Below are 15,256 nucleotides of genomic sequence, written 5' to 3'. Positions count from 1 at the left end.
GCGTCGTCATCTCGATCAGTTAAGAAGATCTGAACTACCAAGTACAGAAAGTACTTCTGTTACCATGACAACTACTGAACCACAGGTTTCTGAAGAGAAATACCAAGAGTCACAGACAGATGCGCCTTCGACAGTTGATACTCCTGATGTCAACTCATCACAAGTTATCTCGGAGAGTCAGAACAGAACCCCTGATGATGTACAGAGCAAAGAAAACTCCAATACTCAAGCTCCAGTCATGCAAGATCCCAAATTACGAGAGTCAAGACCAGTGAGGAACAGAAAAAGTCCAGTATGGATGAAAGACTATGTTGCAAAATGACATTATTTGAGTTAGCATGAGAATGATTTAGAAATATTTCTCATTTGAATTTGACTTTAAATCAAGTGACTATGAACATTTAGTTGTTTGGCTCTGTTTCAGTTATATGGCTTTGTTGTTAAACCTGTTAGTTCAATTTTTAGTGTGGGGGAATGATGTGTATGACGTATATGACGTGATGAATCATGGGATTCATGGGTAATAAATTATGATTGAGTTCAACCACCGAACTAGAATGTTGTGTCTCAGCACATAACACACAAATCGCACCAAAACAAGATTGATAGACAGGATGCTTCATCAGAGTGCGTGCTGTGTTCTAGGAGAGAGGGAGGAAACAGTGAGCCATATCACGGCAGAATGTAAGAAACTGGTGTAAATTTAGCGTAAGAACTGGAGAGATCACAAGACTGCGCAAGTTATCAACTGACACATTTCAAAGACATTTAACCTCAGAAAGTGAAAGAAAATGACGGGGTTAACTTGACTGAGGGCATTCAAGACTGACCACCCGGCTTTGTATTTCTAGCAAAGAGGGTAAGATCGTCTGGCAATACTGATTTGAGGTGTCCTTTTAATACACAAGTGATGGAGAAATGGTGAGAGACGACGGTGTGGATGAAGGAGTAGAAGATCCAGAAATGAGGGCAAATAGCCATTACTCCAGTCGATATTTGAGCTCTAGAAACAGTGAGCAAGCATTTTAAAACTTTTGTCAGAAAGGTACGATTTTCGGTTATCACTAGCTCATTACAAGACTTGCTTATTGGGTAGGGGAAAAGTCTTATGAAGAACCCTAGACATAAATGAAGGTGAATGGTTGTTTTAGTAACTACTATAGATATGAGATAATAGTATATACTTTAACTTTGAGAGGAACTTAAAAGTCAAATCCGAGCTCAGGTGGGAAATGTCCTCGTCCGTAAGTGTAAGTTGTGGCTCAAAGATGTAAGCTTCGATAAAAATCGTACAAACACCTCGACGAATTTCGCTTGAGGTCACTTTAAGTAACTGGTTCGTCGAGGAAAGTAATATTAACCTGTCAAACCCTTCATCTACTTCGGCGAGCTATTAAAGTGTGGGAAAGATTCAGCTGCCGCCGCCATTTTCCTGTCTTTTTTTAAGGAAAGTCTCCGCCACATTGTTGACAAATGTACTACATGGCTCAAAGTCGGCGTTACGGACGCGCCTGACCTCGAAATAAGTAAAAAACGTCCCATTCCTCCCCGTCACATCTTTGGTTTCAAAATAGTAACGAAATTATACTTTACTTCATAACTAAACTACCGAAAACACAAAACCCCGCTAACTTTAAAGTGGGGCTAAAGCGACTGCGAAAGCGCTTCAGAATAACTGAAAATAGAACCCACAATACGTTTTTGTGCAGATCTGGTAAGTGCGTCTAAAGGAAATTTTGGAGCGACGCGATTTATGGACTAGGCGAATATGTGTAAGGTCAACATCTCTTCAGTCACTCTGGGAAGTTCTCGTGTTGAAAGAGTTTCTGTTGTCAGAAATCTTGGTACTTAACTTGATGATAGATGGTCTATAAACAGTCATACAAACAAAGTCTGCGATGTATCGTTTTATTTACACTTATATCCTGCGCATTAAGAAATATGTCTTGCCTTATTCTACATGAACTTTAAATACTGTATAGAATTCAAGATTCTTCTTTTACTAGTGACATCACCGGCCTGGGCTTTATGTCTAGTTTTAAGCGTAATCTTAAAAGTTAACCTTTAAGCCGAGCTTTTATTTTATTGCCCTATTAATTCAGTGTTTTTATCTTCTTAAGGGAATTGTTAGGCTTTTTAAATATCTTTTATTTTTAACTTCATATTAACTTTAGTTGGCTGTCATTATCAACGTCAATTTCTATTTTATATGAAGCGCATTGAATCATACATTTATGTAACTTGCGCTTCATAAATTCTAATCATTGTTATTATGATGATGTAATATCATCAATTGCTTATCTACAATGACGTTCAAAAGTGTTCACGCAAGGGTGAGCGAGTAACAAATTTGCATATCAAGCCCTCAACCTACCTTAATGAACTACGTAATCAAATGAGGTAAAGGCCAGCCTAAAGCTGTGTAAACATATTATGCACATCCACAAGGAAACTCTAATGACAGCGCATTCGTTATCTTTTTTGATTATCTACTGGTAGTCCTATGCTCAGCAGTTATTCAAACAATTATTGTCACTTAATAGGGCGGCTATGGCATTACTTGAATGAAAACTGAAATAGATTGATAATGAGACACAAGAAATGAACAACGAACTAAGAGATCCACTTGACAGGGTAAGTAACTCGCTTCGCCGAGCAGTGAGTATCAACAAAAGTAAAGAGACAGATCTAAGAAGCACGATGAAATCGATACAACAGGAACGACGGAGAAGTTTCAATTCTTGGTCTCTACGACAAGAAAAGTTTCTTAGAGCTAAACAGAACCTTGTACCACCAATCTTGTTTGATCAGCCTTCTCAGCTAGAAAGCTCTCCAAATTCCGACGCTTACCAACAGATTAAAACAAGGAAACGACGTATCACGTTTGTGAAAGCTGTGGCACCAGTGACTTTGAGTGGAGATAACGGAAAAAGCAGGACTGTTGACGAAAAATCCACACCTAAGGTGCCAAATATAGCGGAAGATCGGAATATTGATAGAAAGAAAAGAAAGAAATCCAAATCACAAGTTCTGCCACCGGTGATTACATTAGCCAACAGCAGTAGGTTCTTTCAAGAACAAAATAAGCCCCGGCGATTCAGTAGGGATAACAGGCAGGTATACAGCAGTTCCTTAAACGAAAATAACCATGATAACACCGAGATCACAGATAAAGAGAGGGTCAGAGCCAGAAAGTTGAGTACCGTTACTTCTCCATCAGAAAGGAAACAACAGGACACTCTGTCGATAACCGATGGCCTCTCACAGGTTCATAGCAAAGGATCTAGGACGGAAGTTACTACAAGGCGAATTAGTTTCATTCCCCTGCCACGCATTGAAGAAAAGGGGATTACTAGCAGTGAAGAAATAAACGAATCCCCAAAAATAAACGCTCAAAGAAAGGATTCGAAACTTAGTAACCCTGAAAACTCCCCTAAAACCACCGCGACCGAGGAAGACGGAGGCAAACAAAGAGCTAGAGCAAGATGGAAGATAGTGAGGGATTCTCTTCCAAAAATCACTACAAGTAAGAAAACTGACAAAAACAAATTATCCATGCTGGAGCTCACTAAACTGTTTGAGGAAATTCGAGAATGTCGATACCTCCGTGTAGGAAGTAATTCAAGATTTACAGATCATACAAGTCACAGTAGCAACCTTTGCAAATGCTTGGCATGTAGTATTAGGGACAGAAATAAACTAAAAAATCACTTAAGCGCTCCAGATTAACCAAGCTTATCGCTTTCATCCGGCTTACAGGTTTCATTTTTGCCAACAGCTGAGAGCACTCACAGTTACCACAATGGCTATGGAGTGCTTTTGATTCTCTGTCTAGTCTAGGAGTTCGACAATTTGTATGTTAAGAAATACAGGAATTCATCTTCTGCAATCATCGTACAGCTGAAATGTTTACATAGGTGTTCCACTCTTTTGTTTCCAAGGAGCTCACAAGATTGAAATCAAAATTGTTAATGAATACTAATAAAGAAAGGCCATATTTTTCAAACAAACTGACAGCTTTATTCAAGTTAAGCGGAAGAATTATGTCAACAAAACTAGTATCATTTACACAATTTTTTGAATATCTTACATTTTGCTCTCGAACTCGATTTCGAATTGACAAGTGGGATTCGCAATTAATCATCGAGTTGGCAAAGCAGTGCAACGCCTCTCTTGATCCAGTGATTCTGAGGCTTGTCAGTAGGTAACATCACTGGCATCACATAATTGGTCGAGTGGCCCGTCGTTGATAGAGTTCCTCTTCTTTCACTTGTCTTATACACTGGGCACTTGTACTCCTGCCTATCTTTAAAATCGGCAATTTTACCTAAAAAAAAACACACAAATGTGCTAGGGTTCATGTAACAATTAGCAAAGCTAACTTTAACTTGACATTTACTACTGATACAGCACCAAGAAACTTCTGGCCTAATGTACGAATGCTGAACTTCTTAGCCGGCAAGACACCTCCCCAGTTTCCGCATAGTGGCAAAAGCTCGTAGCGATGCTTTGGTCTTCATTACAGAAACTTTCAATATTTTTCCCTGTTTAAATTGAGGTGATCGTTTTCTGATAACAATAAAATCCAAATCACAGGTGAACATGGGAGGATTTCGAACGTCCGTACGAATTATTCATTGTATGAAATTTGAAAACAAAGTATGCACTTCCTATTTTTCGTATCCTCTATACACACTGTACAATATCTTACCTGGTTTCACCCATATAACTGGTATCGTGTCATGGAGAATCTTTGGCAATGACTCACCGATCAATCCTCTGTAAAACAATCGAGTGTTTATTAGTGCAATTTAAAGTCGTAAGCTGAACCAGGAGAAAATTTTATTGTTCTCACAAACCTCTTACGATCCCACCGAGCGCCCTCCAAAAATAAACCGTGTACATAAACTCCATCTTTAGGTGGCTTTTCTGCCGTGTCTCCAGAAAGAACCTAAAGAGAACGTAACGGTGAAAATTCAGCTTAGATCAAATATTGCCGGTATTTTGCCTGCGGAACACTAACTCTCCGCTGAAATTCGTCACCTCAGAAGACGGTCGGAACCGTTCCTGGTGGGCGTCCATATTGCACACGCTATTGGTGAGAGCCTGTACATCAAGTCGTCTATCAAGCACTAACTCGTCCTCGGTCGTCTCCAAAACAGATGCGGCGCTAACAAAGGGAAGAGAAAGGGTGGCAGGAAGGGAGGACATCCGACCCAACACTATCCCTTTCTGTTTTCTCATCATATTTCGTGCTTTCTCTTTGCAGAATTCCGCGGACGAGTCAGCGTTGTACAAATAGTCCGGGTAAGAGTTAAAAAAAGTAGCGCTGACGCAGAAATGGGGTCGCTCAAGTATATCGTTTCAGCCCAAATACATCCAATTACATAGCAAAGATGCTTGACTGGATCTACTCGGGCTGTACCATTGAAATTCATTAGGCCAAAAACCCCTGAAACTGTTGTGAAAAACTTAAAAATGAATACATAAATAAACATAAACAACAAATGTTAGAAGATTTTAGCCCAAAATTGCATAACCAACGCTCAAGTAAGGGCGACAACTCGGATACACTCTTCTTCTTGTATTGCAATTCATGGGCATCATTTTAGAGAACCCGAGACATTCATATGGCGCCTTTATACAAGTTCGAATCATTGTGAAACTCACTTCAAACTCAAAGCCCAGCAGGTCAATCGGTATAGTGTACTTCCTTGCATAATTCTGCTTTGCACCAGTCAAGAAAGCCTGGAAAGGGGGTAAACAAATAATAAAGGTTGTTACTAACTTAAATGTCAGCAACTACTCCTGTAGATGAAAGATTCCCAAGCCAAAAGAATAAACCAGCTCTCAGGTTTGTTAGTTTAAAATTTAAAGAGGAATATTATATAGGGGGTTGAGAGTTCCAAGGGAATTAAATTTTGTTAAGAAATAAAGAGAATCACGTGGTAAGCAACTTGAAAAAATAGGCTGACATTCAGCGAGTTTCTTGATCATCCTCTGGCTACAAAATCATTCTCATGATCTTTGCTTCGTGGTCAGTTCTCTGTGCTCCTCAGAATAAGGGATAAATCATGCAGGCATCTTCTACACTCACCAAAGGGCGGCATGCTCTAATATTACAAAGTACTCTTGGTTTTTCTACCAAGGGATTTCGGATGCATTCCTTAGTACGCTCGTAACCAAATGACAAAAAGCTCTCTAGGTTGCCATATTACGCAGTCCATCACCTGCACAATTATATGCTAAAGAGCATGTATTTATATTCACAAACATAAAACACTTACAACAAATAACTGAGAAACTTCACAGTACCTGTGTAAAGAAGAACCCGGATATCCAGAAAACAACTGGTTTTCCATTGTCGAACCAGTCCTATGGAGGATATCATCAACAGCTTAGTACTTTTCGAATCCAGCAAAGTTGTAAACATAACTTTATTCTTCTAAATATTGCCAAGATACTCAAAATTTCAAAATGTACATTCACCTTTGATTTTAACTGAGATTTAAATTCAAAATAAGCAATGTCCACTTTACTTTCCCATTTAGGCAATTTCCGAGAAAACAAATATACGCTGAATAGTTTGTTTTCCAAACTTAATACCTGTAAAAACTTGAGTCTGGCGAGAAAGTCATTGATGTAACTTCCGAGAGGTTTTAAAGAGGGATAAGATCTCTTCATCCACATCTCGGGTACCTACATAAAAAAAACAAGTAAACAAACAAACAAAAATAAACAAAAACAAACATACAAAAATAAACAAACAAAAACAAATACCAAAACTCACTTGGTCAAAAACACTTTGCGTAAACTTTTATAACGACAGTCCTATTCATATCAGTTTCTTATCCACTTAGTCGCTAGTCTCCTTCGCAGCCGTCTTTCGGGATGTCACGCAACGCTCCCTCGAGGGAGAGCGTTGCGTGACATCCCGAAAGACGGCTGCGAAGGAGACTACTTTGTCGCGTGCCTTGATACTGACTGGAGCACTAACAATAGCTCATATCACACTGCTCAAAAAATATCACCGCAATACTGTTCCGTAGTTTTTAAAAAGAACCAGTCTAGAAGCACAAAGAACTTTGAAAAGTCCTTCAAATTAGTAAAATGTGAGTTCCGCTTCGAGTTGCAAATATAATTCCTTCAACTCGGCTAATCACTATGCAAACTTTCAAACGCAAGTACCACTAGCGCGAGAAGAGTTATCGGTGGTGTACGTGTATATTTAGCAGAGAGAATTTGCCAATGAACATTTGCATTCACGGTTTGAGGATGACTTCCTGACTCACTTTTCCCACTAGCAAGCTGCTCGCCAATGCCTCCAGATCTGATGACATAACCACCAAGCCTTTTATAGCCTTCTGAAGATTTTGCAAACTTGTCCTGATTATTGACATCAACCTGAAAACACAACATACAAAGAAACAACTCAAACCCTTACCTTCCAGAGCGCCAGCAAAGTACAAGAGACCGACTTACTTGTTAAATCGCTCCATTTCTTGAACCAGCACAGTGTTCATACTCTCTTCGTATGTGACTGGATATTTCTTCAGCGCCACCTCCAAGTCATAATTCTTAGGGAGCTGAAAACATTATCAAGGGAATAATGAATTTTAGTCTCTCTAAAGGTTTCCGAATTTCCATATCTTTTCTCGCTCAACTCAAAGGATGCTCTCTGACTGTTGCCTTGCCAATATCTGGAAATTCTCCGCAAAAGATAAGAAAGGAACTACAATTTTAAGAGCTGGTAGAAAATCCAAATTTCCCGGAATTGAAGGCATATACAGTTGCTTTTCCTGTTGGAGCAGTATTTGTCATTTTGTCTTTTACCTTCAAAGCGAAAGAAAAAGAGAAATCGAGGAAAAATGTCGACTAAGATAACTTTTAATTGATATCACTGTCGCATTGAAATTTCTTCCATGTTTATACATGATCGTTAAGACAATCTTATCTTCAGGATGTAACTTGGTTTAATAAAGAACGCGTAGATGGCAATGAAAAACTCTCAAAAGGGTCCCATTATGCGAATCACTACAGTGAACATAATTTTTTAAATCGATTTACGCGATAGAGAACATTCAGGCTTAAGAAAATTTCTTGAAAAAGCTCTTTTTCTTAGTGATATTATCATCTAGTGCACTATTTGATCCAATTTCCAGTGTGTTAATCATTGGGTGTTCCAAATTTTCATGCTCTGTGAATACTTACTTTGGACAAGATGTCCTTAGCAATCTCCAACAATATGTCATCGGACTTTTTGCCAGCCCCTCCTTCGCCACTTTGTGACTGAGTCAGCAATACGGAGTCAAACAGCTGTTGATTCATAAAACATTTTTCACTACGATAACACTTAAATAATTCGACGGTTGAAATCAAGTTAAAATGTATGCTTTATCTCAATTCAGCCTGCCTAGAGTTGTCACCTAATTCACTTCGCTATAAGCGAAGGAATTAATATGTCTCTACACGAGCTTACAGTTACACTTTAGATCTGTCGCACCCTCACAAAATGAGTAACAAACCTGTTTGGTTTCCTGTAGCTCCTTGGAAATATCCACATTGTCGTGCATCCCAAAAACTTCGGGAGTCTGGGATAAGGGAAGTTCCTACAATAAACAAGGGGTTTCAGTTAATCGCTTAGGCTAAATACTATTTAATCTTCAACACTATTATAGATAAGAATTTACCTTTATAAACTCAACATATTGATCGTAGGAACTTTTTGGAGGAGCGTAGTAAGTACCACTTTGTGAAAACTTGTACTTAGGATCATGTACAATCTCTGAGGTGTAGAAGTCTGCCAAGATACTCATAAGGCACCGTCTGAATTCGCCCAAAAAAAAAAAAAAACAGTTAAAAACTATGATGATCCTTGTATAAATTGCTTAACATTTTTTAATTAGTTAATAACTGCCGCTTATTTACTACGATAAGTGACAAATGGATTGTATCTTTCTTTATAACAAAGCGTGTGCGTTTGTCCTATCTAATTCCTATAGTGCCATCAAGGTGTAAATCTTTATGTTAGGCTGTGCATACATAACATGATTCATGCAGCTGTATTTTGCAGTATAATCCCCGTCCACTTTGGCCGTGAGTTGCAGTTGCCAGCGACAGAATGGAAGAAACTAGCAAAGAAATTGTCACCCACTTATTGTCTTCTTCGGCCATAAATACAATTAGTACATACTAAAACAGTGGATAGCGTTGAAGGCGCGCTCTGATTGGCTAGTCAAACTCCGAATATCCTTTGCTATTTACCTCCGAACAACTCAGGAAAAAATGGCGTCCCGGTTTGCATCCGTGACAAGGGAAGAAATCACTCAAATTAACGACGGTGGTGTATATTATCTCACTGTTTTAGTATATACTAAAACAACTATTCACTTCAGTGTCGGTGGTTAGCGGTGGATATTTACCTTGCCGCTTCGCGGCTCGGTAAATATCCACCACTAACCACCTCCACTTCGTTGAATAGTTGTTAACTATCTGTCAAAACAACAACAACAATAATGATAATGATAGCAATTATAAAAGTTATTAGATAGAGTTGCTCTCGGTTGTGTCTCTTACGGCCTCGTGCAACCAGACCTCGCCAAGCATGAACCAACATTATAAGCGTATAAATATTTATGAGAACGTCTGGTAAATCCACACAAGCCTGTAGGTTATTATCGTGTGGCAGTCATTGGCATTTTTAGGAAAGAATTTCATTACAGACCTGTCGTTGTCATCAGTAACTCTGCCTCCGTAGTTACACTCCCCAGTCAAATAAGTGATGGCGTCAAATGGAATTTCTTCGTACTCATTGATAAACATCTGAGAGAACAAAAGCATTGGTAACGTACAAGCAAGTTACAAGTTTTCTTGATTTTCACTGTACAAACCTGTAATTGTCTAACGCTGATTCTCAAGTCGGACTCGTTGAAACCATACGGAATGTTCCAGCCCAAGGGTCCAAACTTTCGTCTTTCCTGAACCAAAGCGTGGAAGAAACACAAACCAAACAAGAGCTTCTCCCAGACCTAAATCGGGAAAAAATACAAGGCTTGAAATGGATCGTCCAGGTGATACATGTACCTAAAATATGTTCAAGGCTGATTTTTCCTTAAAAAAAGAACCTTGTTACCTCATCACAACGCCACAAGTTTTATAGTCTCCATTGTAAAGACCAACGACAACACAAAATTTTGAGCGTGAAACGTTAACTGGGAACGTTTCCTCTAACATTAGTTCATTTCATGGCTCAAACACAGCTGTATAAGGAAATTCTCAAGTCTTATTGGCTTACCGCAGATTTAGCCCCACAACCACTGAAGAACTCTTCATCAGATATTGGATCAGAAAGATAGGACTGCAAGAGATTCTGACGCAATCCTGTTGGAGGCTCATTTGTCATCTTTACACCATTTTGAAGGACAGTAACTGGAAACTAACCAGTAAACAATTCAAAGTTATGGGAGTCATCACTGACTAATGGAGACGCTGCGAAACTGGAGCTCTGGAGAGTTAGAGATGCAGAAATAACATCTGAAAGTTTGCAAATTTGAGCTGAGCTGTCGAACAAAGATAATGTTGGCCATTTGTGATAAGCGTGGAAAAGAGGAAAGTTCGTACCGACTACAAATAGTGAACTACGCAAACATTTTCGATATTCGTTAGCACTACCCTAGAGTTGCTGCTACTACTTCCATTAGGTACGGTAATAAATGACTTTCCATGTTACCTTATCGGAGGGATAACTTGTAAGCCACAACCTAAAGTCTTGATGAGTGTTGTCTGGAGACAAGTCTTCGCAGATCTTCTCTAGTGAAGTCATCCACGACACTGCTAAATGACAGTTTTGTAACACAACCCAGGTTCCATCCTTGATTGCATTTTCTATAAGACGAGCGGCAACAGGCCCCTAAAAAGCATTACGCATGCGTTAAATTCATACCTTCCTCAAGATAAAGTGGGCTAAGGTGCATTTCGATTGAGTGTCGAGAAACCCAACCAAAACTAATCTCTAAGGCGAAAAACAGCCAACGAAAATGTCCTCAATACCTAGCAAGAACTAAAAGCAAAAACAGGTAAATTGCCTGATTGCTCTTTAAGCAAGATGTAAAATAAAAAAGAAAGATTGACGGTTATAAGAAAATTGATTAAAAAGGGAACCTAATCCACGAAAATACTTTGACTACATGCCAATGTTGAAAAGTATTTAATGCGAAAGAAATACCTGTCCTTGTCCGAGGGAAATGGCATTAAATCTGTCCCCACTGAAACCTTTATCTGCTGCAAACTTCATCAGGCCTAAAACGATAACATGGTTTTCAATTTTACGTCCACACATAAATAAAATAAAGAAATAAATTGAGTCAATAATTGACGAAAGAATGCATAGTCTGACTGACAGACAGATCATAGTCTTTGACTTATAAAAGCTAACGCGGAGAGCCAGTTATATAATTCAAAATGACCAATAACATAAAGTCACAAACCTGCCATGGGATCAGCTCCAGGAGATAATACAAAAATAAGTGGGGCACATGAATTGGAATCAACGTAGCTCTTGGCCAAGTCAAATGGTGGAGGCTGCACAAATTTACTTCCAAGCTTATCTTCCACGAAATTCGTTACAAGTGGCACAACCTACGTACAATGAAGTATCGTTAGACGGGTTCAGATGAAGCTGAGAAGGAATACTCTGATAAATTAGGTGCTCGAAGCTCATAATTAATAAATAAATATCAAGCTGCTGTGAGTCTGTTCAGTAACAGATCAGAGATGACGTTAAAATGTGGTAAGAACGAAAAAGTGGCATGTAAGGCGCGAGCGTATCACTGTTAACAATTTTTTTTGACGTCCTCTGTGATCACTTACTGGACAGACACACGGAAAAATAGATTCTCTTCGTTTTTCAGAAGAAACAAACATCGTTCATGGTGCCGTCATCGATGCATCAATAGATCATAAGTAAGAACTACCAAAAATGTGCGTATAATTCAGCAACAATCTGTAATGCCAGATAGACACAACCTTAACAGTACAGAGATTTAGCGCCGAGTTTATGTAAAACGAAAAACGTGAACTAGTCCTTTCTCGTTTTACGTTACAGAGCGTGAACCTTACTGTTTGGCTTCGCGTAAGCTCAGGTGACGCTACTTTGGAATGGACTAGAAGCCGTCCTAGTGAACGTGAGCTCTTGCAGCCGTCGGCTGAAGAAAAGTGCGGCATTTAAAGAATATTTAACATAAACTTTATCTACTTTTGGTCACGTGGTTACTCTTAACGTTCACGTTTCACGGAAACGCTGAGCTAAATCTCTTAATATGTTTCCACGTGTAGTTTGTCTCCCTAAAAGGCGTATTGTTTTCGAATCTTTTGCTACATTTTTTACTTCCTATATGCTCTCGCTATTGACCGCCCAAAATCATTATAAAATCAACTTAAACATTTGCAGTTTGTTTTTTCTGTTTTTAAAGATTTCTTTCAGATTTTCTATTTTTGTTTATCTAAATCATGGAAGTTCGGTAATCTTTGCATGGCTGGTCATTACCTTGTCAGGCCGGAGGCACCTAATAACCATCATCTTCTGGAAATCAGTTAGTTGTTCAGACCATGGAGCTGGAAAAGGAGCTCGGTGAGGTTCTTTACTATCATAAATCTTGCGCCACTCGTGTGTATTACCAACAAAACTTTTTCTGTAAAGTAAAACGTTTCACTAGTACAAAGAAGAACAACTTTTCGGGTTTAGCCCGAGTTTTCACTATCCATGCCTTTAATTGAACTCCACATCATTTTCCTTTTTTATCCACACAAACGGTTTTGCCTTTTTTGGAAAAGAGAAACTTTCATCAATACAGTTATATGCGTTCACAAACCTAAAATCCTTGAAGCCGCGCAAGTCACACATTCGACAAAGTTCATCCCAAGCTTTATCTGACAACCAAGAAGGATCTGGGTTTTCCAGCTGAAAAATAACAAACGTTTAAATGAAAAAGCCTTGACAATGAATCAATGCCGAGAGACAACATATCCCTTTTCCAAAGCGAAATTAAGCTGAAAAAATATGTATTTGATTGACTGCATTTTACCTTGTTTTCCAGGCCTACTCCACCAGTCAAGAAAAACATGAATTCTTCCATATCCATCTCATTCTTTGAGCTGTGATCAAAATCAATATTAAATTGTTTAATAATCATTTCGAGTGGTGACACAAGAACGAAATGAACATAGAATATGTTGGTAAAAAACGCTACACAGTAAATGTTCCAGACCCACTGGGAAGGCAAGCAGTCTCAGAGAAGAGTTCACTGCCGACGCTGATGACAGCGAGATATCACTTTGCAACGAAAAGAAACACGGCTTTACAAGTTTTGAGATCGAACTACAATCAAAATGTTTTTCAGGTCTCATTTATAAAAGTGAGGATGTTTTAACACTGCATGTGACGATAAAAACGTGGTTACAGATCAAGTCAGTTTCAATGTATCGCTCCTCGGTCGCGAAACTCTTACATCTACGTAGGACCTTATTAAGTTAAATTAGCAACATTCAATATTGAACGTCCAGCTTACTTCAGAATGTTGCAGCATAACACAAAAGAGAAAAGAAGTTTGTCTTTTTCAAAAAGCGATCGACACACGTTGCAGTAGAGATTGTAGGTAAAGTGGTCACTCAGGTAGCGCAATCGACGCTCCAGGATCTTCGATTTGTTGCTGGAATGAAAAGGAAAACAAAGATCAGCACACATCGACTAGAGGTAGCCAAAATGGATAAAACTTTACAAAAAATTACAAGAATGTGCATACAGCTTGGCTTTTTGTGGTAATATTTGCTTTAAAGCGTAATTACATCTCAAAGAGTTTACATTGTGGATGAAAATGATGGAGCGAGTGTGCATTGTGATTAAGAAAAGTTAAGGTTTTCGCCAGGTATCACCTAAAATGCGAAACAAAAACGAAATAAATTCCTAAATAAAAGATAGAGAATCAAAGGCACAAAACAATAAGAAAAAAAAAATCTCTGAACTGCATAAAAACTGCCAGAAATATTTAGAGATTCAGTCAGCCACATCACATCGTTGGCTGTGACGTGGCTGACTGAATCTCTGATTATTTCTGAAAAAAGAAGCCGCCGTCAAAACACTGACATTTCCATTATCAGAAAACAACGAAACGATATCTTATCTTGCTATAAGGAAAGGAAGGCTACATGTGGAAATAAGAAAGGAAAGATTGGGGATTTTTCTCTAAAAAATGTCTCTTTAACGACATGAATTATTCCACAGCATTCAAAATATACAAACCTGTCATGTATGGAGTTAAGGAAGAGATTAACAAACCAAGTAAGCGACGACTGGTACATGGGATCAATATTTGGTAAATCAGTTATAGAGAAGAACAGAACTGACGCATGTGCTGCTATCGGGTTGTATCCACGTCGTGACTCATTAATCTTAGTTTCGGTCTCCTCTGCGATCTAATCAAAATACAATTGTTTAATAGAAGTACGTAATTTACCCTTCTCTTAGACGCGACTAACAACGATTGAATATAGATAAAAGAGGAGCAAATGCCTCTCTGTCTGATGGCACAGCCTGCTACCGATTCTTTTGTTAGTGATAACTATCTTATAACTGTAACTGGAATTAACAGTAAAAGTACTACCACTACTGGTAATAAAGAACTCTTTATCAGCCTTAAATTGAGATCTACTTACCTTCTGCTTCTTTGAGATCTCATCCGAGAGTACCTGCAAGTAATTTATACTTCATTCAGTTTTACTTCATTAGTAATTAGTTCATTCAATGCTGCATTGATAAAACAAAATTAGTTTTAAAGAACTCAGTTTGCAGATGACCACTCTTACAAGCATCAAATTTTCTCATTTCTTTGTTTATTTTAATTCAATGTCTAGCAGTTCTGTGCGATGAAAAATTTATGAGGTGCGTGCATCGTTCAATTCAAGTGTTCTCGAACCGCCTGCGTAATAATTGCTACTATTGTGGTTGTTCTTTGTTCTTTTCGAAGTGCTACACTTCGCAAATCTCTATACTTCACATGGGAATAATCATTAGTGGGAAAGAATGAAATGATAGAACATGGAATCCGTCTGCATAAGTGATTCCTGAGTGAAAGAGGTTGACATGACGTTTTCTTTGAATTTTCCATGACTGTTCTCTCCATAGGTATGATGTCAAATATGCACAAAAAATTGCAGCTGGAACATTTTCAGGATTTGTCACTGGCTATAAGTTATGGATTAA

The 15,256-nt window shown here is 38.5% G+C and overlaps 1 protein-coding gene across 1 annotated transcript in view; it reads right to left on the bottom strand.

Annotated features, from left to right (window-relative positions):
* Window positions 1-3,997: 3,997 nt before the first annotated feature.
* LOC111326083 (dynein axonemal heavy chain 12) overlaps window positions 3,998-15,256 on the bottom strand; it is an 85,033-nt gene continuing 73,774 nt past the window's right edge. The window contains exons 70-92 of the mRNA XM_088732278.1: window positions 14,710-14,742; window positions 14,297-14,469; window positions 13,566-13,706; window positions 13,083-13,152; window positions 12,870-12,958; window positions 12,545-12,689; window positions 11,487-11,637; window positions 11,225-11,298; window positions 10,730-10,909; window positions 10,295-10,435; window positions 9,891-10,028; window positions 9,725-9,822; window positions 8,691-8,826; window positions 8,526-8,609; window positions 8,212-8,316; window positions 7,483-7,586; window positions 7,293-7,404; window positions 6,607-6,699; window positions 6,316-6,375; window positions 5,671-5,748; window positions 4,860-4,951; window positions 4,712-4,779; window positions 3,998-4,327 (exon numbers count right to left, since the gene is read on the bottom strand). Of these exons, the coding sequence (XP_088588404.1) occupies window positions 4,137-4,327; window positions 4,712-4,779; window positions 4,860-4,951; window positions 5,671-5,748; window positions 6,316-6,375; window positions 6,607-6,699; window positions 7,293-7,404; window positions 7,483-7,586; window positions 8,212-8,316; window positions 8,526-8,609; window positions 8,691-8,826; window positions 9,725-9,822; window positions 9,891-10,028; window positions 10,295-10,435; window positions 10,730-10,909; window positions 11,225-11,298; window positions 11,487-11,637; window positions 12,545-12,689; window positions 12,870-12,958; window positions 13,083-13,152; window positions 13,566-13,706; window positions 14,297-14,469; window positions 14,710-14,742 (2,556 nt within the window). The 3' untranslated portion in view covers window positions 3,998-4,136. The remainder of the gene's footprint in view (window positions 4,328-4,711; window positions 4,780-4,859; window positions 4,952-5,670; window positions 5,749-6,315; window positions 6,376-6,606; window positions 6,700-7,292; window positions 7,405-7,482; window positions 7,587-8,211; window positions 8,317-8,525; window positions 8,610-8,690; window positions 8,827-9,724; window positions 9,823-9,890; window positions 10,029-10,294; window positions 10,436-10,729; window positions 10,910-11,224; window positions 11,299-11,486; window positions 11,638-12,544; window positions 12,690-12,869; window positions 12,959-13,082; window positions 13,153-13,565; window positions 13,707-14,296; window positions 14,470-14,709; window positions 14,743-15,256) is intronic.

Source organism: Stylophora pistillata, chromosome 9, assembly GCF_964205215.1.
Source record: "Stylophora pistillata chromosome 9, jaStyPist1.2, whole genome shotgun sequence".
Classification (NCBI taxonomy): Eukaryota; Metazoa; Cnidaria; class Anthozoa; order Scleractinia; family Pocilloporidae; genus Stylophora; species Stylophora pistillata.
Note: the sequence above shows the minus strand (reverse complement) of the source record. Positions and strands in the feature narration are given on the sequence as shown.